At 36.7% G+C, this 26151-nt stretch overlaps 1 protein-coding gene across 2 annotated transcripts in view; it reads right to left on the bottom strand.

Moving 5' to 3' along the window:
- Positions 1–26151, bottom strand: part of fam20ca (FAM20C golgi associated secretory pathway kinase a) — a 99250-nt gene that overhangs the window by 20355 nt on the left and 52744 nt on the right. For both annotated transcript variants that reach the window (XR_010530857.2, XM_065263091.2), the window contains exons 4-5: positions 14097–14189; positions 7764–7879 (exon numbers count right to left, since the gene is read on the bottom strand). Coding sequence is in view for 1 of the 2 variants with exons in the window: in XM_065263091.2 (XP_065119163.1) it covers positions 7764–7879; positions 14097–14189 (209 nt within the window). In the remaining variant the exon portion in view is untranslated. The remainder of the gene's footprint in view (positions 1–7763; positions 7880–14096; positions 14190–26151) is intronic.

Below are 26151 nucleotides of genomic sequence, written 5' to 3'. Positions count from 1 at the left end.
CCCCATCTGGTTCACTTTGCCCCACAGCCACCTTTCTGGGAAACTGCCTAGCTTAGTAATTCAGGCTAATCTTTAGCTAAATCATTCACATGGTTTTATACATTAGCCTATCACAAATATTTATGGTATGAATATTTAGACCTGGATAAATCTACTTTAACATAACAGCCTTTATACCTGGTATGTATAAATTTTACTTTGATAGGATAAAAACTGTTTTTTTTTGTTTAAAAAAATCATACTTTAATCATAACTCTTTAATTTGTCCTTCTCTTTAAATTATGGTTGCTACCTGTATTTGTGGTCACACGGCTACAAATCTGTATGGTTGCCTAGATAAAGGGGGTGGGTCAACTTACCCACTGGCTCACTTTGCCCCACTCTCCCCTACTTGGTATTGAGAAACGGGCATTGTTTATCGAAGCCGGAGCGCGAGCTACAAACTACAGAGCGAGTGCGCGGGTGCACAATGGTGAAAGAGCAACACACGATGTAAATAATTATACCAGTGCTCGCAGTACAGACGCTTTATATTTTAGCGTACTGCGTACCTTCACTTTCTTTTGCGTGCCACCACTTCTCATGTTGCTGGTACTTTGCCTTAAAGAGTCAAAGGGCGTTTCTATGTGGCGCTGCGCAGACAGTTCGGCAACGAAGACATCAAAGTACCGCGAGAGCAAGTCGAAATGTTACAAATGGTCCGACTTTACCTTTGCTCTCGCGGTACTCTGATGTCATACGCCGACCAGTCAGCGCCGCACCATTTAAAGTCGAACACACAAAGCGTCAAGGCAGGGCCGCTGGAAGTCATTTTGAACAGGGGGTGCTGTGAATTTTTTAACCAAAAACCTATGAGCCTATAGGCCTATTTAAAATACATTTTAAAAATAAATACATTGAGATTTACTACTTTATTGTCATATACACTTCAGGGCACACAGCCAGGGTCTGAAACACACAGACATCATCAGTTCTCAGATGAATATGCGCTATTAATCAGAAGCAAAAATACTTATCCCAGGGGGAATTACTTTCGTTACAATTTACATACAACATATAATATTATAACAACATATAATATTAATTAAACTTCACAATTTTCAATGTCCATGCGGACGAACATATTTTACTTTCGTTTTTAAGTTAGAATCACACGACAGATATAAAATATTCTCACATTAACATACCTAGTATATTTTTATATAGATCTTTTTTTTTTACTAAATAGTACTATTACTGTCTTTTTTAAACTTATAAATAATTCATAATTTGAACAAAAATAATGATGGGTTTAATTCTGATATTGTATACTTTTATAAAGAAATACATGGTGTATAATTACATTTTTAGAATAGGCTTTATATAAGGTTTGTACTGTAAAAATACTCTATTTGTTACAAACAAAAGATAAAGAATTTACAAACGTGTGGAGAGCCATTTCAGCACTTGGACAGCGAAATGTTTTTTTTTAAAGCATTACTTAAAATGTTTTCTCATCTCACCATATCTACAGGTGCAGAGTCATTATATACAATAAATCCGTTGGGTAGCATTTTAAAAAAAAACATTTAAAAGTAGATGCATTTGTTTAAAGCAAAGCATTTATTTACTTAGCTACAGATGAAGCAGCTATTTAAGCCTTCTAACGTCTCATAATTGGTCATCATTTATGTCCAAGAGACTCAATAATAATCTGTCACATTTTAATCCTTTAATTTTTCATATTAAAAAGCGTTTTTGTGCTGCTGCGCTTCCATGTATGTAATAAACAAACCCGCGTTGTCATTCCGTTAATACGCATATTATCAATGCGCTCTTTACTCGCGCAGAAAAAACTCGCGTCGCGCATTGCGCCGGTTGTATAATAGAAATTCCAAAGTCTCTCATGAGCTAGGGGACGAATGTCCATGGAGTTCAGTATTTCTGTGTGGGCATGCATCAGGGAAAGGTGTGTGAGTCTTTTCTGGTTCATAGTGCTGCGTACCCTTGTCTTCAAAAGACGCAAGACAAAGAAAGTGCGCTCGGATGAGGCCACGGATAGGCACAGACAGTAATGAAATTAAAATCCAAAATACACGTAATAACCTACGTGTGTCAAAAATAATTTCCTAAAATATTCATAAGTAATATATCAATTGTGCAAAATATTTTTACTTAAAAAAAAATATATATTTCTCGCTTTTCCGCGACCATGCGTCAAGGTCTGGAGGAAAAGGATACCTGCCCGGATCCCACGCACGCATCTGCAGTTATATACATTTTACAAAACCGGTATTCATTAGATTTTAAGAACTTTTTTGTCACTTTTAAAACTGTAAAACTAAATAAAAAAGAAATCATATGCCGATTGAGCATGTAAGCATATGTTTTCTTGTTCGCTCCACGCAACACGGGTTTAAACGCCATTTTTTTCTAAAGAATAATGTTTAAACTTTATTGGTGGTGGTTGAGAATAATTTATATTGCAGAATAATGTATATTGCATTTTAGCGCAATATAAATGTATCATATTGTTATTCTTAATATAAAAGAATACTAATATATTTTTTACAACATTTTTAACTTTAAAACATACATATAAAGATGCTTTGTACAATAGCTTTGCTTCTGACAACAATTTTCTGTAATAAATCAGTAAATCAATCACAAAATGTGTTGAAAGTGGCGAATAAAATGCTTGTCAATTCAAACAAAGGTGTATAAAACCGCTTTAATTAACAATAACTAAACTGTGCTCTTTTGCATACCTCTACTTTTCTCATGTCTTTCTTTATACCACCTTTATCTTTTTAAAATCTTGCCACTTTTAGAAATAATTTGTTTGCATTTTTTGTATACTGCACACTTTATTTGCATCAACTACACCCATAATAACATTTTCTACGTTTTTCTTTCAATAAAAATAAACATATTTATTATTGTCTTAACTTAAAACTTTGTTTTTTAATTTATAAATTAGATTTTATATAAATAAGTTTTAAAAGTGTTGACTGCGAACGTCTGAGATAAGATATCTGGAAGGACCTATAATATACGACTATAATATATGTACATTTTAAATTAAAATGTCTGTTCTATTTCTAGCAATTTATTTTGTTTTGACCTACTAAAAAATACATAAGTGACATTAAGAGATTTTATAAAGTTACTTTAATCCATTATTTTAGTAATATATTTACAAAGCCACTGAATATTTTTACTGTTATGAATAACGGCTGAAAGGATAAAAAAAAATCATAACACTGACTGCCTATATGCGCAAGAAAGGTATTATTAAAGTTTTAAATATGTAAAACTAAATAAAGATATCATAGGCCCACTGTACAGTATGTAGGCCCATGTTTTCTTGTTCGCTCTGCGTGGGTTTAAACGCCGTTTTTAAAGAATATTTTTTAAACTTTATTGGTGGTGGTTGAGAAGAATTCCTCTTTCCATATGTAAAGCAATTTAGCGCAATATACATGTGTCATATTATTGTTCTTAATATATTAAGAACAATAATACTAATATATTTTTACAACATTTATAACTTTAAAACATGTTTTTTATACCACATGAATCTCTTTAAAATATTAATACTTTTAGAAAAACTGACATAATTATTAATATTATGAACAAACAATGAAACGGTGTCAAAATTCGACAACACAAATAATTAAGATATTCATTGTAAATAGAGTTAGCCTAAGTGTATTAGGCTCACACTAAATTCTTTGTTGCACTTAGTATAAATGCCCATTGCACGTACAGTCATCTTAATATATGTATGCGCTGTTATGCTGGCAAGAAGGGGTTGACGTCACTTTGCTGTTTTAATAGAAATGTTAAATATTCAGCAATGCCCTTATTAACTTCTGGAAACAACCGCAATGACAACGCATATAAAAATTTAGTTTTTTATGCGCCACCTGGTGGATTTTCTGTGAAGCGAAACACATTAAGGGAAAAGGGAAAGTAGCCCCCCCGAAAACACTTGCAGAATTCTGCGTGACTCCGCGAGACGATTTGGCGAATGCCGCGGGAGAAAACGCGCGTTTTTAAAGGCCACATCTGTAATTTACAAATCTCATAAACTTATATTTTATTCACAATAGAATATAGATAACATCAAATGATATTTTGAAATGTCATGCCAAATATTGGCTCAATTTGGATTTTATGAGAGCTACACATTCCAAAAAAGTTGGGACAGGTAGCAATAAGAGTATAAAAGTTTAATGTACATAAGGAACAACTAACTTAATTGGCAACATGATTGGGTATAAAAAGTGTGGCAGTGTCTCTCAGAAGTCAAGATGGGCAGATATATTATATTCCATTGTGAATAAAATATAAATTTATGAGATTTGGTAATTATTCCATTTCCTTTTTTTACTCACAATTGCTACAGTGTCCCACTGTAGTGTCCCATCATATATATATAATTTTTATTTTATTTTATTTTTGTTTGATTAGCTCACTGATAGAATGCGAAAGATTTAGCGTCAAATTGAAAGTACAATTAAAAGTATATGTCAAGTATAAAAATTAATACACAGGAACAATGTATTGTACTTGAAGTGCAATATATATATATATATATATATATATATATATATATATATATATATATATATATATATATATATATATATATATATATATAGTATGATGTTAAGTTCACTTAAAGTAAAGTTGAGTAGTAAACTACTAGTTAACTAAAAGTATAGTAAAAGAATACTTGCAAGTATACCTGCAGCACACAATTAGTAACTTACTAGTTTACTAAGAGTACACTAACAGAACACTTGCATGTACACTTTCAGTATGAGTACACTAGTTAACTAAAAGTATAGTAAAAGAATACTTGCAAGTATACCTGCAGCACCAAATTAATAACCTACTAACACTAAAGATTCTCCATGAAGATAATATACATTTGTACACTACATATACTTTCAAAATGTACTTAAAAATGTACTGTTTCTAAAGGATGCTAAATAATGTATTTTATAAATATGCTGTCAGTGCATTATTATAATGATAACTTTAACAGATAAAGTATACCTAAAATAAACTTTAAAATAAGTTCAAATTAGTATACTTTAAAAATTGCATAGAACTTTAACTCCAAGTATATTTTTTTTAAAGTATACTTTTAGAAAATATATTAAATTATAATTATTTTGAAATATGTTAAAAGTTTAATTGTAAGCAAATATGTTGTAAGCATACTTTCAATATATTCAAAGTTGGTACATGCAAAGTTAAATATGCTTGAAATACAATAAAGTATATTTATTTTTCACCAGGGCTATTCATATGGCTTTTTGCAGCTTTCTTGATGTAGCTTTCGTTGTTGCATTTTTACTTAATACTTTTAAGTATATGTCAGTAAACAAGTATAGGCCAAATATACTTAGACATTTCGGTCAGTATAGGTCAAGTATACTTTAGTACAATTTAAATATATTTCTGAGAAGAAGTACCTAAAGTACATTTTAGAGAGGTACATAAAAAGTAAACTGAAAGTATACTTTTTTATTTTAAGTTTAAAAGAAGTATACTTATAGCCCACTTGAATAAACTTCTTTTTCGTAAGGGTTTCACTACCCTTTTTCTAAAACTACAGTACACTTTTGCAGCTTATGAGTTCATATTAGTACATTAAAGGTACATATTGGTACTAAAGAGTGCATATCAGTACATCACAGGTACATATTGGTACTAAAGAGTTCATATACGTAAATCAAAGGTACATATTGGTACCAAAGAGTTTATATTAGTACCTCGAAAGTACATATTGGTACCAAAGAGTTCATATCAGTACATAAAAGGTGCATATTGGTACCAAAGAGTTTATATTAGTACCTTCAAAGTACATATTGGTACCAAAGAGTTCATATCAGTACATCAAAGGTACATATTGGTACCAAAGAGTTTATATTAGTAAATCAATGGTACATATTGTTTCCAAAGAGTTTATATTAGTACCTCAAAAGTACATATTGGTACCAAATAGTTAATATTAGTTCATCAAAATTACATATTGGTACTAAAGAGTTCATATAAGTAAATCAAAGGTGCATATTGGTAGTTTATATTAGTACCTTGAAAGTACATATTGGTACCAAAGAGTTCTTATCAGTACATCAAAGGTACATATTGGTACCAAAGAGTTTATATTAGTACATCGAAAGTATATATTGGTACCAAAGAGTTCGCATCAGTACATCAAAGGTACATAATTGGTACCAAAGAGTTTATATTATTACCTCAAAAGTACATATTGGTACCAAAAGGTTCATATTAGTACATCAAAGGTACATATTGGTACCAAAGAGTTCATATCAGTAAATCAAAGATACATATTGGTACCAAATAGTTTATATTAGTACCTCAAAAGTACATATTGGTACCAAAAAGTTCATATTAGTACATCAAAGGTACATATTGGTACCAAATAGTTCATATCAGTACATCAAAGGTAGATATTGGTACCAAAGAGTTTATATTAGTAAATCAAAGGTACATATTGGTACTAAAGAGCTTATATTAGTACCTCAAAAGTAGATATTGGTGAGTTTTTAAAAGGTACTGCCCAAGTGACAGTGCCATACTGAAACAAAAAAAAAATATTTTGGTTATCACCAATATTGTTAGTTTAGGGCAGATGTGACACATTGGGTGGTTTCACAAATAAATACATTTGTTAAGCACTGTATATATACACAAATATATTCATCATCTTGAGCTGATGATGGCGTGGTACTCTCATACCACCCAACTACAACTGATGAAACTTCCCGCTCACCCTGATGCTTTTCTCATGCAGTGATCTTGTTTATAGTGTAAACACTGTTTGTATAAAGCGTTTATGAAATATGCGCCTTCCCCAGATGTGCCTTTCTGTGATGAAGAATGCAGATGAACTAGAAAACTCCGATTCACCAAGAGCTCATTAAACGCTGCTGTTTAGCCAATGATGAATCATTGTGTACAACGCCTTTTCAAATGTTTCCTGACATGACTCCCCGGGGGGAGAGAAGCCCTTTCACTCGTTCTCAGAAAAACACATTTGTCATGAAATGTGGAGGCAGGATGCTAATGATAGCCCTGCAGAGAGGGAATATGGCCAATCTATGTGCTTTATCCCAAAGCATACATCATCTAAATGTCGGTAATTTAGTCGCCAAACTTTCGGCATGCGTGTTATTGCATGCTTGGTGTTTCCAAATTAAAGACTGTAATTAGCCTTGCAGCTTGGTTGGGTGTCGTGTGCCGGTTTATGGAGGCATCCGACCACATGTGCTTGCATCACTTTGGGCTAAAATTAGCCCCTGAGTTGTTTGTGATCGTTCTCTCTGAAAATTTGAGGTACAGATGTGCATCTGAAACTAGCACAACATTTGTTTAATGTCTTTACCTAAAAAGGTAATAAAACTAAAGTAATTAAGTTGAAGTAATGATGAAATTTAGAGTCACTAAATTAAAATGATATTTTATCAAGTTTTAACCATTCATCTAACAAACTTTTGTGGGGTTTATGCCTAAAATAAATAATAAAAAATGTCACAACTACACATCAAGAGAGATGCAATTTTACTACGTGGTAACATCTCCAAACACTTGTTGATTCTTACTACTGTGCAAGCTCAACATATAAACTTTACCACAAAGTACACCAAAGTTTGCCAAGTGCAGCTTATCATGTGCTGAACTCTATATGCGTGAGAGTCATGGCCTGGCGGGACAGAAGACAAGGTCTGGAAAAGTACTCATACCTGGGGATATAAAGAATGTCCGCCAGAGCTTTTTGTCACGGGTCACGTCCCGGATCTCACGTGTCATGTTCACCAAGCGGCCGGCCACCGGTGGAACTCTCCGGAAATCCAAGACTCTGTGAACAACAAACAAACAACAGCGGCAATTATTCATCTGCAATTCTTTATAGAATGAAATAGTGGTCGACCGATTGATTGGCCGTCTTTGACCAATTGTGCTCCAAATTTGGCTTATTAATATGCAGGCGCATCTGCGAGCAGCTAAGCGTTGTTGTAGAACACGTGATTCTACCTCTTGCTACAAGCTTATGTCTCGGGGTGCACCATCCGTGAGCTCACAAAGATTGGGCTCATTTGATTTGGTCTCCAAACTGTCTCTCTGCTCTCTCTTCCTTGCGTATATTCCTCAAACTGACACGATGGCGAAAGGTCGGAAGACCAAATCATATCCAATGAGGAAATGTTTTCTGTGTTACAGTAACACTTTGTAACAGTTTTGCGATGCACAGCCAGGATTGACACATAACTGATTCGGGAACTGACTCCTTTGAACTGATTCGTTTGAACAAATGGTTAAAACAACAGATTAGTCCAACACTGAACTCACAAGACGTCACTGTCAGCACAATATATCACTCACAGCACCCCAGAAATGAGAATGTATAAAAATGCTTCAAGAGTGTTTAAAAAGATTTGTATGGAAGCCTGTTGTGTGAAAACCCATCAGGTTTGGTTAAATGTTTTAGATTTTCGTAGTCAAAATTAGTATAGTTTCTCATAATAATGACTTAGCATCTCATCATTAAGATGAATGGCCCTATTTTTAACGATCTAAGCACATTGTCTAAAGCGCACAGCACACGGTCTAAACGGGCGTGTCCGATTCCAGTTTGCTAATTTAACCACAGGAAAAATGGTTTGTGCACCAAGCACACGGTCTAAAAAGGTTGTTCCTATTCTCGTAATTAATAATGGGTGTGTTTTGGGCGTAACGCGCAATAAACCAATGACAAGCTCTCATCCCCTTTAACAGCCAGTTGCGATATTTCCAATTTAGATGGCAAAATAGATAGAAAAATACTAAATTAAGTATCTCCAGAATGGTGCACTACCAAGATTCACCTCTCAATCTTTCTCTATGTGAGCAGTGGACTGTTTCAAAGAAAATCATGTGGTGTGCTGCCTGCTTTTAAGATTAAACCTTCAGAGACAGATCGGCTCCCGACCCTTGACAGACAGAAACCCAAGCCCCATATGAAACGATTCGGGGGTCACAAGTTGCAAAGTCACGCTGGACGCCGATGACAAAGAGCCCAGTGTGGAGACTCAGCATTCTAGGAACCTTCAGTCAGCTTTTCGTGAAAATAAACTACACCACAGCGAGAAATGAAAGTGGCTTGCATTGAGAGTAAATCCAGTATCACAGTGTAATATCAATTGTTTCCACATGCGCTGGCTATTAAGATATCAGTATAATATTTCACTTGCGAACGTCTCAGCTTTATCACTTATATTGGCATATAAGAACACGCATTGTCCAGTTCCCAATTAAAACAAAATAATGGACATGACGGGCGTCTTGGACAAGACAAAACAAAGGTTCTCACAGGAAATTAAGTGGCTCCTACAAACTCAATTATCGCTCGGACTTCACAAAGCCGCTCTCTGTGGGGCGTCTTAAAGTCAACGGGGAGTTCCTCCCGAGTTTCGACTGCTCTCACATTCACTGTGTTACCGCCAAGGAACTGTAAGGTGTATCGACTCGATCGCACTAAGTGCTTTCCAGGCCGTTGTCCAAAAACCTTGAGTGACGTCGAGAATATAATCGTCAGTTTGGCTATGTGACATCACTGAGCGCTCTTGTGCATTAATGTGAAGCTCGTGTGTGTGCTTGCTGAAGACTTCTTTCCCTCAGCGTCCATTCAAAAGCATATCATTGCACAACAGGTGTTCTAGTTAAAGGATTGGGGGAGTGCCAAAGTAAAGGTCTCAGAGTGAATTTCTTCTTAAAGACTGTTGAATAGGGTTGGACTGAAGCTGTCAATAAACCTTTTCAAACTGACACAGGCTATCAGATTGTAGATCTAATTCATTTTTCTTAATGTGGGTGGTGTTTGCATATGCAAACTGATGCTTGGGTGCTATATGGGTGGTTGCCATGGGCATTGTGATGTTTTGTGTGTTTTAGCAGATTTTCTATAATATACCATCTTTGGGATATATTGGTTATTATGTGTATTTGTTTGCCTGTTTTTTTTTACAGATGCAAATGTGATCAAACAGACAGGTAACAACATGCAAGATTTGAGGTTTCATTTATATCTGTAGCACAACCGGTACTGGATGAGTTTTACAGTCTAAAACTTAAAGGAATAGTTCAACCAAAACTGAATTTATTGTCATTAGGCAAATTCTTCGTCAATGCACGAGCGCATATGCTCCACACCCCGGTCCAGTAGGTGGCGGAAATGCACATTTAAAGGGCTGTTCACATTATAACAATAATGATAACTATAACTATAAAAATATAGTTTTGAAAGCCGTTTTATATTAAAGACAAAAGCAGAGTTCACACTATAACTACAACAATAAAGATACAACAAACAATATCGTTGGGATCACTTTCTGAGCGACTTGAACGATAAAACATTGACAGCCAATGCAGCAGGACATTTGCTGGTTACCCGCTGTGTAAAGATAGATGCTGTGTAATGCAGCAAGAACAGCATATTTACATATTCAGTGACATGTAAATAATTGCAAACGTTTTTATTACAAGAAATATCCAATAAAAGTTAATGTCATTCAGGCAAATATTTTCGTGAGTGCCCATGCGCGTGAGCAAATAATCATAAAGTTATTGTTATAATGTGGATGCTAATATAGTTATTGTTAAAGTTAATGTTATATTTATCGTTATAATGTGAACGGCCCTTAAGTGGGTTTGCCAACCATCAGTAAAGAAGAAGATTGCACATGTGCAGAGCGTCCCAGTTTAATTTATTAATCCGATCAAGTGTTTACATTTCCTTTTGAGCGGATTACAAGTTGTATAAACCACCCCTCTCAAACTGATTGAATTTTTTATCCATTTGGCTCTTTTTATTCCGATTAAGACGTGTTTGCATGGAGAATTTCCATTTGAATTGAACATTTTAAGGGCACATATTATGCCCATCTTTACAATATGTAATATCAGTTTCCAGAATCTGTCTGTGAAGTCTCAGCTCAAAATATCCCACAGATCATTTATTATTTTATGTCCAAAATGCCCCTATTTGGGTGGGAGCATCCCTTGTTTATATATGTGTATACCTTTGAATGCAAATGAGCTGTTGCTCTTCGCTACCTTACCAAAAGAGATGCTTTGGTTAAAATAGATCAAAAAGGCACATAAAAAAATAACAGACAACGTTGAACTCACTGAAGGCAGAAACTGTGGGCTGTCAGTCAGTGCCTTGGGCGGGGCTTTAGCAGTGTGACATCACATTGCTTAGAGAATCAAAACAGCATGTCTAATTAGACTGCTTTTGTTTAATGGGGATTAAAAAAAAGCGGTTAATTGATTTTGTTCATCATAGGCAAGGCCGCCTTAATGCACGGGCTTACCTGGGCTGAAGCCCAGGGGCCTCACAAGTTCAGGGGCCTCCCAAGTTCACGTTCATTTTGTTTTTTAACTTGTCAGGTTGTCTGTCAATCACTCTAACTGCACGTTACATGGCTGCTGATTGGTCCGTGGTAACTTACTGTGAATAAATAAAATATCAGACGTAACAGATTTTTCTATTCCGTGTAATGTAATTAAGTGCGCGTTGTCAACTTGGCATTCCTGCATGTAAGAGTGAGTGTGACAGAGAAACGGGAAATAATCCACCAACAAATGAAAGAGTGATTTCCGAAATTTCATAATAAGCACTGAGGTGCAGGTCTCTCTCTCTCTTTCGCGCGCGCGCTCACTCTCTCTGTGCTCGTACAGCTGCGTCTCTGGCATGCAGAAGTCTCTCCAACGGTGCGCAAGAAACTGTGCCGCCAAATAAAAATGGGGTTCCAGAACATTAATGCTGTTCGTTGTTATAAAGTTTAAGTTTACTCGCGTTTATATCAGTGACGCGTGCGCAGCTGGAGCGCTGTAGTTTGACGCGATGTAAGCTCACAGTACACAGATCTGGTTTAGAAAGACGACGCAACGGTAAATGTGCAACTCAAAGCGTGACAAGACCATCTCAAATGATCATCCCCTGATCGCACCATTCATATTTATAATCTCCTTATCTAAAGATCTTATATACAGGTATGTTCCCTGTCTGTTTTGTGCATATTTATCATACGTGTTCGTTGTACATGCGTAGTATGCATAAATACTAAATACAATGCATACTATATCTTCAATAGCCTACAAAATAAATAACTGATTAAAAAACAAGATTCTGTCTATAAAGACTTATCTTTTGTTAACATTAATGCATTTTCACATTAAAACTAACTTTAACTTCTTATATTTTTACAACTGTGGTGAGCATTTAGTTAGTGAGTGGCAATTTTCTGCAAATTTGTATATTCTAAAAACTATATAAACATAAAGCTTATAAACATATATACTTTTGGTTTTATTTTCACCACAAGTTGCTGTTTGTGGTTGTTAAATAAAGTGTCTTGTGTTTATGCTCAAGTGGGCTCAGTGATATGTTATTAATGATAATATGGTGTTTTCTGGGTCAAAGAGGGAAAACTACATTTTGTGATGTAGATTACATAGATATTACACTTTTTTTTTCAAAATGAGACTATAAATTGAGGGTATGGGGGGCCTCCAAAACCTCTCAGCCCCAGGGCCTCACATTAGGTTAAGGCGGCCCTGATCATAGGGTGGTTGTGGTCACACACTGCCATTACACATTTATGCCCAAACACCTCGTTAAAGTGGATTTTGTATAATAGGTGCCCTTTAAACTGATAACAATTGTCCATGTAAACACAGCTACTGAATTAATGCATTATCTAACATAAACTATCAATGAACAATACTTCTACAGCATTTTTTGTTTTAGTTAATGTTAATGTTAGCATTTACTAAAACATTTTTAAAATCAAACATTGAAACTGTTAACATAAGTTAATGTACCATGAACTAACATGAATAAATCATGAATAATGTTCATTGCTAGTTCATGTTAGTTAATGCATTTACTAATTTTTACTAATAAAACCTTATTGTAAAGTATTACCATCGTTTTATATTAAAGGGGACATATCATGAAAATCTGACTTTTTCCCATATTTACGCTTTACAATTCCCAGTGCTTCTATCAACCTAGATAATGTGAAAAAGATCAACGCAGTAATTTAGTTTTGATAAACCATTCTCTGCAAGCATGTAAAAAAATAGTTCATCTTATTAAAAAAGATGGGATATTATTATAATAATACCGCCCCTTAATCTGCACTATCCAACCACGACACTGCCATTTAGTGTTGTGGTTGGATTTGCATCCAACTCATTTGCATTTTAGGGCACACCCAAAAATTTTAACATGCTATAATAAATTATCTATATGACATTTTGAGCTAAAGCTTCACATATGTACTCTGGGGAAACCAAATATTTATTTCACATCTTAAAAAATATTGTGAAATGTCCCCTTTAAAATGCCATGCTCTCTTCTTACATGAGGCTTAATTATTTTGTAATTTTATTAATATTTAGAACTTATTTAGCCATATCTAAACCAAAACCTTGCTAAATTTAAAAGTGGGAGCACAACGATAACGTCAGATCTCATTGTTTCTTATTCATCTCACGTCTAGCTACATATTTTATTATGAGATATGCAAGAACAGTAAGATTTGAAGTTACCAATGTATTTCAATGGGTAAACTGAAGGCAAACACCACATGGACTATGTCATGATATGTCACAAGACATCTTAGAAAAGGGTCCAAACGTAAGGAAAAATACAATTTAAAGTTTAGACAACAACAATGACATTTCCAGATTGAGGTGCAAGCTAAATCAACATCTCTTCTAACCTTAGACCTGCCATCTGTAAACTTCCTCCAAAGTCTAAACATTTATGTCAAATGAAGATAAAGACAGAATAAACAAAGAAAACGCAGCAGGAAGCAAAAGCATGCATTCTTGGCAATGCTAAAGGTTATATGGGCTCATTGTTATTCAAGTTAGTAAAGTGGGTGTCTTTGGATCAGTTATATATTGGATCAGTACAGCCAAATCTTCTCTTTAAGTGGGAATAAATGGACACACATAACTCTCTCTCTCCCATTTATACTCTCTCTCTCTCTCTCTCTATCTTTCTGCAGCTGTTGTAGTCTTACCTGTCTAGATGAAATGCAGCGATCTCAGCATTGTGCCGCTCAAAGTCAGAGAAGTAGAAGAAGTCTGGAGGTGTCTCTTGGTCCCTGGTTTGTCTGCAAGAGAAATGAGATGGAAGTTAGATGAGATTGCTTGTTAGAGTCTGAGACACTGGTAGTATCAGAGGCAGAGTTAACAGATAGACTACAGCTAAAATATTGCTGCTGCTGCTAGAGAGATCGGCTACATCAACACACAATCTCTTTACTGCAATTCTGTTTACTACAGTACATACTACATCATATGTTATTTTGAATCAGTATAAAATATGCAACATCATTTCAACCAGTTGTATGCAAGACATCACCATTTTGCACAAAGAAACATAACATGTGGACACTTTTATGCAACTTAGGCTATGTTTACATTAATGTGTTTATGCTTTAAAACGCGTTACTTTTGCTACGTTTACGCCTTTCATCTACACTACATCACCGTTTTCGACCCTCATAAACGGAGTCGTTCGCAAATGCTGAAGACCCTGTTTTAGTTTTGAGAACTCAGACGTTGCGCTGAATGTAAATGAACGTAGACGGAGTCTTATGTAAACGAACAGCTGACGTTAACGTGACAGCGCATCATTTTCAAAGTAAAAATTATTTTATTCATGTAAATGTTGGTTTGCAGCGGAGGTTTTGCCAAAAATTGTAAACATCTACCAACCAGCTATTATAAACCCTATATCGGATTGTTTTAACATGTATCTTTATAGATAATGTCTGTTTTATATTAACTCTTTCCCCGCCATTGACGAGATATCTCGTCAATTAAGAGAAAACGCTTCCCAGCCAATGACGAGATTTTCCGTCTTTCCGCAATACCGCTATTATCCACCAGGTGGCGCGCTTCCGCAACTTTTTAAAACCGGAAGTATTGCCCTATGGCAAGCTGCTGCATGTCCGTGTCTGTTTTAAAGATCGCTCTGAATGGGATCTCTATGAAAAGTCCGTCACAAAAATGGAATTATCTCTGCTTTTTGCTCAAAATATGGTGTTTTTGCAAAAACCTACCCATATTCAAAAGCTGATTGCAAAAGAACCACTAGAGGTAGGATGAAACGATTTTTTTTGTTTGAAAGCAGAGGGTCTGTTCTTTCATTTGGTATATTGTATGTTTATATATTTAAAGAAGAACATTTTCTGGAAGGCATTAAAGCAACACTATGTAGTTTTTTTTACCTTTAAATAATGTCTCTAAAATTATTTCAGTGAAAGAACAACTTTTAACTGGACAAATTGTACTGTTGCTGCAACCTGAGCAGCCTCCTAGCTGCTACAAGCACACTCTGAAAGTGGCAGTGGAGGGTAGAAAACACAGCCCCGCCCCTCCCCCTGCCTGCAGAAGAGTGTCTGATACCAGGCACTGTTGCGCTTTTCAACCACATGGGGGAGCTGTAAGTCATTTTTACATGGAAACTACATAGTGTTGCTTTAAACTTTGGTGAAAATCATGAAAAACGCTGGCGCTGGCTGGCAACTTTTTCTAAAAACGCTGGCGGTGAAAGAGTTAATGTTTGAGTATTGTTGGGTTTAATGTGTTTATGTTTTGTTTAAATGTAGTTAGCTTACGAAAGATAGACTGTAATTTTAAACGCCATATAGGCGTTGCAAAGGCCAATATGAAGGGAGAATTGTAATGGGTCAGACATTATTTTCCAGTTTAATGTAAGTTTTGTTTGCTACTTTAAAATGAATTTCGTTTCAGATAATTTGTCTCTTAATTTTAATCGATGTTTTGTTGATAAGTTTTGTGAATATAAATTATTGGCTTTAAGCTATTTGTGTGTTGCTAGCGGAGGACGTGCACGGACCTCGCACACTTTTAAAAATTAATGCAATAAGCATATCTGGTAGGCTAAAGCAATACTTCACTTCTTACTATGTTTGATTGAAGTTTGCATTTGCTGAAATTTATTTTTGCTTCAAGTTCGCTACTGTTTAGTACTGTTCACTTGAATGCTTTCTTTTTAAATCATAAAGACCTTTCTGTTTAGTTATAAAATCAAAATTAACCTATTAATCATATTAATATGTTGTATGGGGAGCTAGAACAGTATAAGTGTTTATGTTTTGTTTAAATTTAGTTAGCTTACGAAAGATAGACTGTAATTTTAAACGCCATATAGGCGTTGTAAAGGCCAATATGAAGTGAGAATTGTAATGGGTCAGACATTATTTTCCAGTTTAATGTAAGTTTTGTTTGCTACTTTAAAATGAATTTCGTTTCAGATAATTCGTCTCTTAATTTTAATCGATGTTTTGTTGATACGTTTTGTGAATATAAATTAATAAAAACAATAAACTCAACGTAATTAATATAATGCTCGTTTAGGCGCTTGCGCTTTTAGCTATTTGTGTGTTGCTAGCGGAGGAAGTGCACGGACCTCGCACACTTTTAAAAATTAATGCAATACGCATTTCTGGTAGGCTAAAGCAATACGCATTTCTGGTAGGCTAAAGCAATACTTCACCTCTTACTGTGTTTGATTGAAGTTTGCATTTGCTGAAATTTATTTTTGCTTCAAGTTCGCTACTGTTTAGTACTGTTCACTTGAATGCTTTCTTTTTAAATCATAAAGACCTTTCTGTTTAGTTATAAAATCAAAATTAACCTATTAATCATATTAATATGTTGTAGGAGGGAAATAGAACAGTATAAGACTTTCCCAAACACATTTTTATAGGTTCAAAAATAGTGTCTGTTATAGTTGCCAGCAAAGGACCCATGTATGACTTTTTGTCAATATCGCACACCCCTAGGCTGCATAAACGCGCAAAGGTAAGCTATTATTAGAGTAATAAGTTATTTTACACTTTTATGCGCATGCCCAGTTACGTGATTGGTCATGTTTCATGCCTTTATGGTGGTGTATAGTCTGGATGAAGATTCTTTTTAAAATGCCAGTATAAACGATGATCGTTTTCATTTTAAAATGCCGTTTTAAAACGCAAATGCTCTAATGTAAACATGGCCTTATGGTGCATTCAAGGTATTTCACCTGAGATTCAAACCCATAATCTCTGTGCTGCTAATACAATGCTCTACCAATTAAGCTGCAGAAAGGGGGAAGGATTTACCTATTACATTTTAGCAATGGGCCTGTAAACTATTTTAACTGTTCAAATCAAATTGCAGTAATGAAAGCCTTATATTGCAACCTACTACACATATATCCTGACACGGGCAGACAAAAACACAGACACTGTGCGTGCTGCACAGCTGAATGTGCTATCTAAGAAGTGTGTGTGTGTGTGTGCAGAACAGATTTCGGCAGGAAACAACCTGCAGGTGCATGTTCACTCCACTTACCTAGCCTGCATTCAGACAGACAGATTACAAGACTCAGACAGACAGGCACAGAAAATAAGCATTACAATCCAGCCAGACGTGCAATAAACCGCAAGATCTTAACTGCCAACTGCAGTGATATCCCTCATAGAAATCTTTTACATGGTTCTCCCCGGAAAGAGTTGTAAGATCTTTCTGGGAATAAGTATAGACATTTTCCCAACGGTAAGACTAATAATACCCTGCAACACAACAGAGTTGTATATCAAACAAGCAAACCCAGAGGAATAAGTGATTGCTTATACTGTAGGTTACTGCTCATAACCAATAATCTCAGCCAACACTGCAGTTATTAGAGGTTTCTTTTATTAAAGGAAATAAACAGCAAGAATAATGAGTTATGTATGTAGCATGCAGAGATAATTTTCATGTATGCATTTGGCAAATGCTTTTATTTACAGTTCATTCAAGCTATACAAGTGTGTTCACCCATGACTTTTTGTGCTATCAACACCATGCTCTACCACCTGAACTACAGGAATATTTGGTCATGAGCAAGTCTGATGTAAAACCTTTTTTTATGACAATGTTTTTGAGATTATTTGGGTTCTTTATTTCTAGAGTTCTGTTTAAAGATATCTCATTCGAATTGTTTTATTCTTGCTCTCATCTCTAAAACCTTCATTTTTACCAAACCTAACAAAACTTGCAGTATATTAACTTTATACAGCCAAGAGAAAAATCCTTTAGCATTTCAACTAGCCATTAGCTCGAAGTGCTGTTTATATCCTCTGCCTCTATGCTGTCGAAACACTAATGGAAAAGACTTCATATATTTTCATTTGAGGAACAAAGCAAGCTTTCCGCTCTGAAATCACCCTCCACCAATATGATTCACTCGATTTCCCGAATCAAAGAGAAATAATGGACTTTATATGCCAGACGAAGCCTAAAATATAGTGCTGATTCAGAAAACCTCTCTGGAATGGGTGAAATGGATGGCTGGAGGGATGGATGGATGGATGGATGGATGGATAGACAGACAGACAGTCAGTCAGACAGACAGACAGGAGTAATGCTGGATGTGGACAGACAGACAGACAGGAGGGATGCTGGACGAGGATCCCGAGGACAGACAGACAGATTCAGACAACCTCTCTGGAAAGTGTAAGATGGATTGATGGATGGATTGATGGATGGATGGATGGATGGATGGATGGATTGATTGATTGATGATTGATGGATGGATGGATGGATGGATAGACAGACAGACAGACACACAGAAGGACAGGAGGGATGCTGAACAAGGACAGAGAGACAGACAGATAGAGGACAGGCGGGATGCTGGACAAAGACAGAGAGATAGACAGACAGACAGACAGACAGACAGACGATTAGATAGAGGACAGAAGGGATGCTGGACAAAGACAGACAGACAGAGGGACAGGAGGGATGCTGGACAAAGACAGACAGATAGACAGACAGACAGACAGAGGGACAGGAGGGATGCTGGACAAAGACAGACAGACAGACAGACAGACAGACAGACAGACAGATAGATAGAGGACATGAGGGATGCTGGACAAAGACAGACAGACAGACAGACAGACAGAGGGACAGGAGGGATGCTGGATGTGGACAAACAGACAGACAGACAGACAGACAGACAGACAGACAGACAGACAGACAGAGAGATAGAGGACATGAGGAATGCTGGACAAAGACAGACAGACAGACAGACAGACAGACAGACAGACAGTTAGATAGAGGACAGAAGGGAAGCTGGACAAAGACAGACAGATAGACAGACAGACAGACAGACAGACAGACAGACGATTAGATAGAGGACAGAAGGGATGCTGGACAAAGACAGACAGACAGAGGGACAGGAGGGATGCTGGACAAAGACAGACAGACAGAGGGACAGGAGGGATGCTGGATGTGGACAAACAGACAGACAGACAGACAGACAGAGAGATAGAGGACATGAGGGATGCTGGACAAAGACAGACAGACAGACAGACAGACAGACAGACAGACAGACAGACAGACAGACGGTTAGATAGAGGACAGAAGGGATGCTGGACAAAGACAGACAGACAGAGGGACAGGAGGGATGCTGGACAAAGACAGACAGACAGAGGGACATGAGGGATGCTGGATGTGGACAAACAGACAGACAGACAGAGAGATAGAGGACATGAGGGATGCTGGACAAAGACAGACAGACAGACAGACGGTTAGATAGAGGACAGAAGGGATGCTGGACAAAGACAGACAGACAGAGGGACAGGAGGGATGCTGGACAAAGACAGACAGACAGAGGGACAGGAGGGATGCTGGATGTGGACAAACAGACAGACAGACAGACAGACAGAGAGATAGAGGACATGAGGGATGCTGGACAAAGACAGACAGACAGACAGACAGACAGACAGACGGTTAGATCGAGGACAGAAGGGATGCTAGACAAAGACAGACAGACAGAGGGACAGGAGGGATGCTGGACAAAGACAGACAGACAGACAGACAGACAGACAGACAGACAGACAGACAGATGATTAGATAGAGGACAGAAGGGATGTTGAACAAAGACAGACAGACAATTTTTAAATTAAATGTTATTTATATAGCGCTTTTCACTATTGTTTAATTGTTTCAGAGCAGCTTTACATTAATAAAAGCAAGAGAAAACACAAAATAAAATCAGAGGACAACCAAACTAGCAAAGTACAGCAGCTCAGAATAAACCGCACCAGTGAGCAGCAGAGTAATAATGTAACGTATAAAAGAAAGATCTAAATTAAGCTAATGTCAGCTGACTCCCAAGGAGTTGAAAAAAACTAATTTGAGAAAAACCCTGCAGGGAAAAAAGTCCTAGGGAAAAAACCTTAGAGAGAGAGAGACATAACTGATCCTACAGAAAATATACTATATATTAAATACTATATTATACAGTTTTATGGGAATTCATTTTTTATTTTTTTATTAAATTAAAGTTATAGGAAGCAGTAGGTTGATCCAATAGCAAAATACTATATATGAAGTATTGCACATTCAAAATACTATATGTTAAATACTATACTATAAAATTGAAAAAAGAATTAAAACTTTTGAAATGATAGCCCCTAAATAGTAAATGTGTTAGTAAAAAAAATTACATTTATTTAAATGCATCTAAAATAATATGTCTCCATCACCTTGCACTGTGGCTAAAAGCGCTCTGAGCTCATCTCTGCCTGTGCCGTTTTCATCATACTGTGCTGTGATTGGCAGAACGGTTGCCACGGTCACCCTGACCCTGTGCGCAGCCTCCGGTCTGTGAAGAAGCCCTGGCAGTTTGACATGTGACAGCTCATTGTGCTTCAGGGGCTGCTGGGCGGATCGCTCAGTGGTTGTGCCGTATTAATGTGCTTTTCCGCTGAGAGAACAGGCAGATCAATTATCTTGATATAAATCTCATTCCCAATAAAAGCAGGAGACTGTCTGCGCGTTTGTTGTTTGCAGAGTGACGATAGAGCCGTGGCTATATGTGCCACTCAAAATGGCCGGATGAATTCTCATCGTGCAGGTAAACAAAGAGAGGTCACCTTGAAGTTAAACACGGGACTGCTGCTGAGATACTTAAAGGACACTTGTGTGACAAATACAACATATGACACACAGACTGCATGTGTCAGCAGCTGACATTAAAATGTCTCAATTTAGTTTTAAGTTCTGCTGCTTAGAAACAAAGGAAAAGACAGCAGACTTCTCTTTTTTGGCAGATTGCTTTAACAATCCGTCAACACTTGATGCCAAAACATCAATCAGCCACCTAAACCTGTCAATTTAAAATCCTGTCATCTTAACAGTAATCACATTAAAAGCTTTATGGATGCATGCCAGATAACACAAATGTGTTGTATTTCACTATACTGGCAAGTAATTTATTAGCATTTATCATTAAAGTGTCTACTGTACTACAGTGTCTTAAATTCTCATCTGCTCCTCACATAAAACAATGATATATTCCTTTAGCTTAAACGATAGGACAAAAGTGAAGCCAAAACATCTTGATCGTATCGGCGAGCTGCAGTATACTACAAAAAATGCTGAGTTGTTTTCAACCCATAATTGGGTCAAACACAACTGTTGGGTTATGTAAAAACAACACATTTTCTTTTAGTTCCAACATTACTCAAATAAAGAAAAAACTAAGAATCGAGCTTGGTTTATACTTTCGAAACAAGTTTTGTTTTTCCTTTAACCCCCTGGGGTCCAAAACAGGGGGGGGGGTTGATGTATTTTTTTAATGTGAGAACTAGTTTCTGCTACTTTCTTGCTTGTGCTTGATTATTGCGATGAATGGTATCAATTTGTTTCATCTTTACTTCTTTCCTCTGGATGCTGTTTATCATGGTGCATTAAAATTTATATCCGGCTGTACGCCATTAACTCATCATTGCACTTTGTATAATATGGTTTGTTGGCCGCCTTTATCCATGCGAAGAAAAATGCATTGGTATTTAATCATTTATAAATTCATTTTAAGGTTGTTGCTTTCATAACTTAGTTGTTTAACCCAACAGAAACATGTTGGGTAATATTCTCTTCGATCTCATAAATGTTTTACTCTCTCTGTGCCATTTGCCAGAACTAATCTGAGATAAATCTTCTTGTATGCAGCTCCCTCTAACTACTTTACATTTACATCTAGGCATTTAGCAGATGCTTTTGTCCAAAGCGACTTACAAAGATTAGGAAACAAGAAAAGCGATGTGTCATAGGGAGGCAATAGTACAAAAGGTGCTTATATGAAGTTTTCAATATTCCGAAACAGAAAGAGAGTTTTTTTCTTTAACTGAAAAGAGAGAAGAGAAAGAAATGTCATCAATATCAATATCTATGTTAGGTATTTTCGGAAGAAATTGTTTTTTAATTGTTTTTTTAATGTTCCAAGTGATGTGGCGGACTGGATTGCAATAGGAAGATCATCCACCAGCAAGGAGAAGTGAAGGAGAATGAGTGGGAACGTGATTTAGTGCCCCTTTGTGAAGGTAACACCACGTGCTAGGTGTGGCTCATTTGCTGAACGTAAGGTTCTGGATGGGGTGTAGGAATGTATGAAGGTGTGAAAGTTTGCTGGTGTGGTCCTACTGTAGTCTCAGCCTCAGACGTCACGCCCACAGAATGTTGGCTAAATGTCTGATGTTTATCGTACATTTTCCTGGAAACCTTGTGGGAATGACGAAGTTGTCTTTTGATTTGTTGAAATAAACCGGATTTCCAGGAGATGATGAAGTTCATAGCGTTGTTCTATGGTGAGTAATGTTTTGCTATTCGGATATGGCTGGTTATTTCAATAACTGACTTGTTGCCAGCCGGCTCGTTATTGTTGGGAGTCCGAAACGTGGGGCTAGACGAAACAAACTGTGATTGGTTGTTTGACAAGTCGGTCAAACAGCCTCGTAGATGGGCTTTGTCCAGAAAAAGCAGCTAAAAACACCAGACCTTCAGTATTGAAGGTCTGGCTACGCGAGACTAGTGCGGTCCCAGTGAAAGTTCTGTAAGTAAGCATTAGTGACTTGTACCTGATACACAATTTAATCGGTAGCCAGTGGAGAAAGATGAAGAGTGGCGTTACATGAGCCTTTTAGGGCTCCTGGAAGATGAGCCAAGGTGTTGCGTTCTGAACTAATTGGAGTTGTTTAATAGACTGTACAGGAAGGCCAGCAAGAAGAGCATTGCAGTACTCCAGCCTGGAGATTACAAGGGCCTGAATTAGAAGTTGTGCAGCATGCACTGTTAGATATGGCTGTATCATCTTGATATTGTATAACGCAAAACTGCATGATCCCGTTGTCTTTGCAATGTTATATGAAAAGGACAGTTCTTCTCAAAGATAACACAAAGTTTCCTTGCCGTTTGGAAGGAGAAATGGTAAATGGACTGCATTTATATAGCGCTTGTAACAGACCTATGGCCATCAAAAGCACTTTACAATTAGCCTCACATTCACTCACACATTCATACACCGACAGCGGTGTCAGCCATGCAAGGCGCCAGCCAGCTCATCGGGAGCAGCTGGTGTAGGTGTCTTGCTCAAGGACACCTCGACACTTGGTCCGGTGGAGCCGGGGATTGAACCACCAACCTACATGAACCACTAGCCCACTGAAATGGTTGTGTTGGCAAGTTGAATGGATAGGTCTTGCTGTAGCGTGGGTTGTGCAAAAAAAAAACAAGCAACTCTAGCAAGGTTCATCTGGAGGTGGTGTTTCTTCATCCAAGCCGAGATGTCTTCTAAGCAGGTTGTAATACGTGCTGCAATGGTGGGATCATCAGGGTGAAATGAGAAGAAGATCTGTGTGTCATCAGCATAGCAGTGGTAGGAGAAGCCATGTGCCTGTATGACAGGTCCTAAGGATGTTGTGTATATGGAAAAAAGGAGTGGACCAAGCACTGATCCATGAGGGACCCCAGTGACCATCTGGTGAACAGTGGACCGTGCATCCTTCCACGACACCCTGAAGGATCTGTCGGAGAGATTTGAACCATTGGAGGGGAGTACACTTGATCTCTAGCCATGATAGGGTGGCAGGTCTGATGATTGACTGTGTCAAGGTCTGTCGATAGGTCTAGTACTACTTTCTTCAGTCGAGACTGAAATTACAAAATCTGCTGTCCATGAATCACTTTAAGTTGATGATTCAGGAGCTAGGAGACGACTCTATGATGTGTAACTGTTTTTAATGCCTTTGGTGTGTTGTAATTGTTGTTTTGTCTATTTGTGTTTGAAATTCTTTGTTCTGCAGCTTATCTTGGGCAGGACACTCCTGTAAAATAGATTATTGATCTCAGTGAGGTTTTCCTGGTTAAATAATTGTTACTTAATAATTAAGAAATAACTCTATGATGGATTGTTTTTACCCAATTATGAGTTGAAACAACCCAGCCTATTTTTGAGGGTTTATGTCATAAACCCCGCCCACTCCATGTAAACGAATGGAACGTGAGCCAAACTTAAAAAATCTAATTACACTTCACATTTTTTTTCAACAATGATTTCTGTTATTTTAGTTATTTCTTATCATGTTGATTTATTTTTAACTGTTCACTTTTCGAATAAGTTTGGTTATTAGATGCCAAGGGTTTGACAACAAGTGATTTTTGTTTTTAATTGAGCCAAAGTGGAAAATGGGTGGGGCTTTGATGGGTGGGGCTATGATACCTTGGCTCCACCTTACAATCACTACTGAGCAGACTCTGGCTCCACATGACTTCATTGGCGCAAGACGTCAGCGTAAGATATTTTGGCTTTTTTTTACAATGGAGTCCATCTTTTTATGGGTTCAAGGCAAATACTAACTGACCAAAAAAAAATTAATATAGCTTGCACTGTATAAAAATATGCTATGTGATAAAAGCATCTGTTAAATATATAAATGTGGAGGTAAATATGCTCTCAGAGGACCTGGAAGATAATGCATAAGTCATAAGGACTAATTTGATGATACTTATATGGTAGCTTGAAAGGGCCTGGCCATTGTACTTCTGGTTGTACATGAGTGAATTATTACTTTAAGGGAACAAAAAACTAAAAAGAAAAATGAGGTGAACAGAACATGCTGAACTGACTGTATGCATAATTCTGTCTTTCATAAAGCAACACAGTTATAAAATCTCAGAGGCCAAGCTTTCTAAAGATAAACTAGCAGGAATATAGAATGGAAACATAAACGATATTGACTTTTCATGAAATCATTTTTTTGCAGTGTCACTAAGGAAACAGAAGTCTAAGCTATGAATGAAATGAACGAATAATCATTGCAGTACCAGGTTTTCAGACAGTAATGCTTGCAGTCTCTGAATATCACAACATCAGTAAACACAGAAGGGCTGTTATTCAACATTTACGGTAATATGAAAATTTCATCTTATATTTTGAATCAAACTTTTTACATTTTTGGAGAGATAAAATTTGATAGAAAAATATTTTTGCATTATATGCATATAAGATTAACGTAATTTACTTGACTTAGCTGGCTAATATTAACCATGGTTTAACTACATTAGAAAAAACATGGTTACTGTAGTAAAACCAATGGTAATCAATACCAGTGGCGGCCAGTGACTTATGTTCCGAAGAGCACAAATTCAAAATGTGTTCGTACAGTAGTGTCACTTGTGTTGTAAATAAAATTACGTGCCTGCTGCACACATGTCTAAAGGGTTAATGATAAAAGAGATGCTCACGTTCACAGAATACTCGAAAGTAGGGATGGGCATTCGATTAAATTTTTTTAGTCGATTGTCGGGAGAATTAACGATCGACTATCGATTAATCATTAATATTTTTATAATAAAAAATAATTATTTAACTTATTATTCAAAAATGTTGAATACAAAAATACAGCGTGTTTTCCTCCATGAGACCTTTATTACAAGATCAACTTGTGGCAAACAGTTGAACTACATTTAGTTAGACAAACGGACCATATACGCGCTTGAATATGCGGCACTCTAAAGCAGCGGAACCTGCAGCTGCGAGCCGCATTCCTAAACAGAGACCTCATTCGTTCCAAAAAATCATGACCTCTTCATGATTATTTTTTTTTAAATCAAAACGGAAGGTCACAGATAACGGAGTATGGTGTCAAATATTGCACCCTGGTGGTAAAATGTTGAATTGCTGCCACACAGTGAAATTCATTTAATTGCTTCAAGACACACGCTACGCTAGGCAAC

The sequence above is a fragment of the Paramisgurnus dabryanus genome, chromosome 3 (genome assembly GCF_030506205.2).
Source record: "Paramisgurnus dabryanus chromosome 3, PD_genome_1.1, whole genome shotgun sequence".
NCBI classification, from domain to species: domain Eukaryota; kingdom Metazoa; phylum Chordata; class Actinopteri; order Cypriniformes; family Cobitidae; genus Paramisgurnus; species Paramisgurnus dabryanus.
This window is presented reverse-complemented; position numbering and strand designations above follow the sequence as displayed.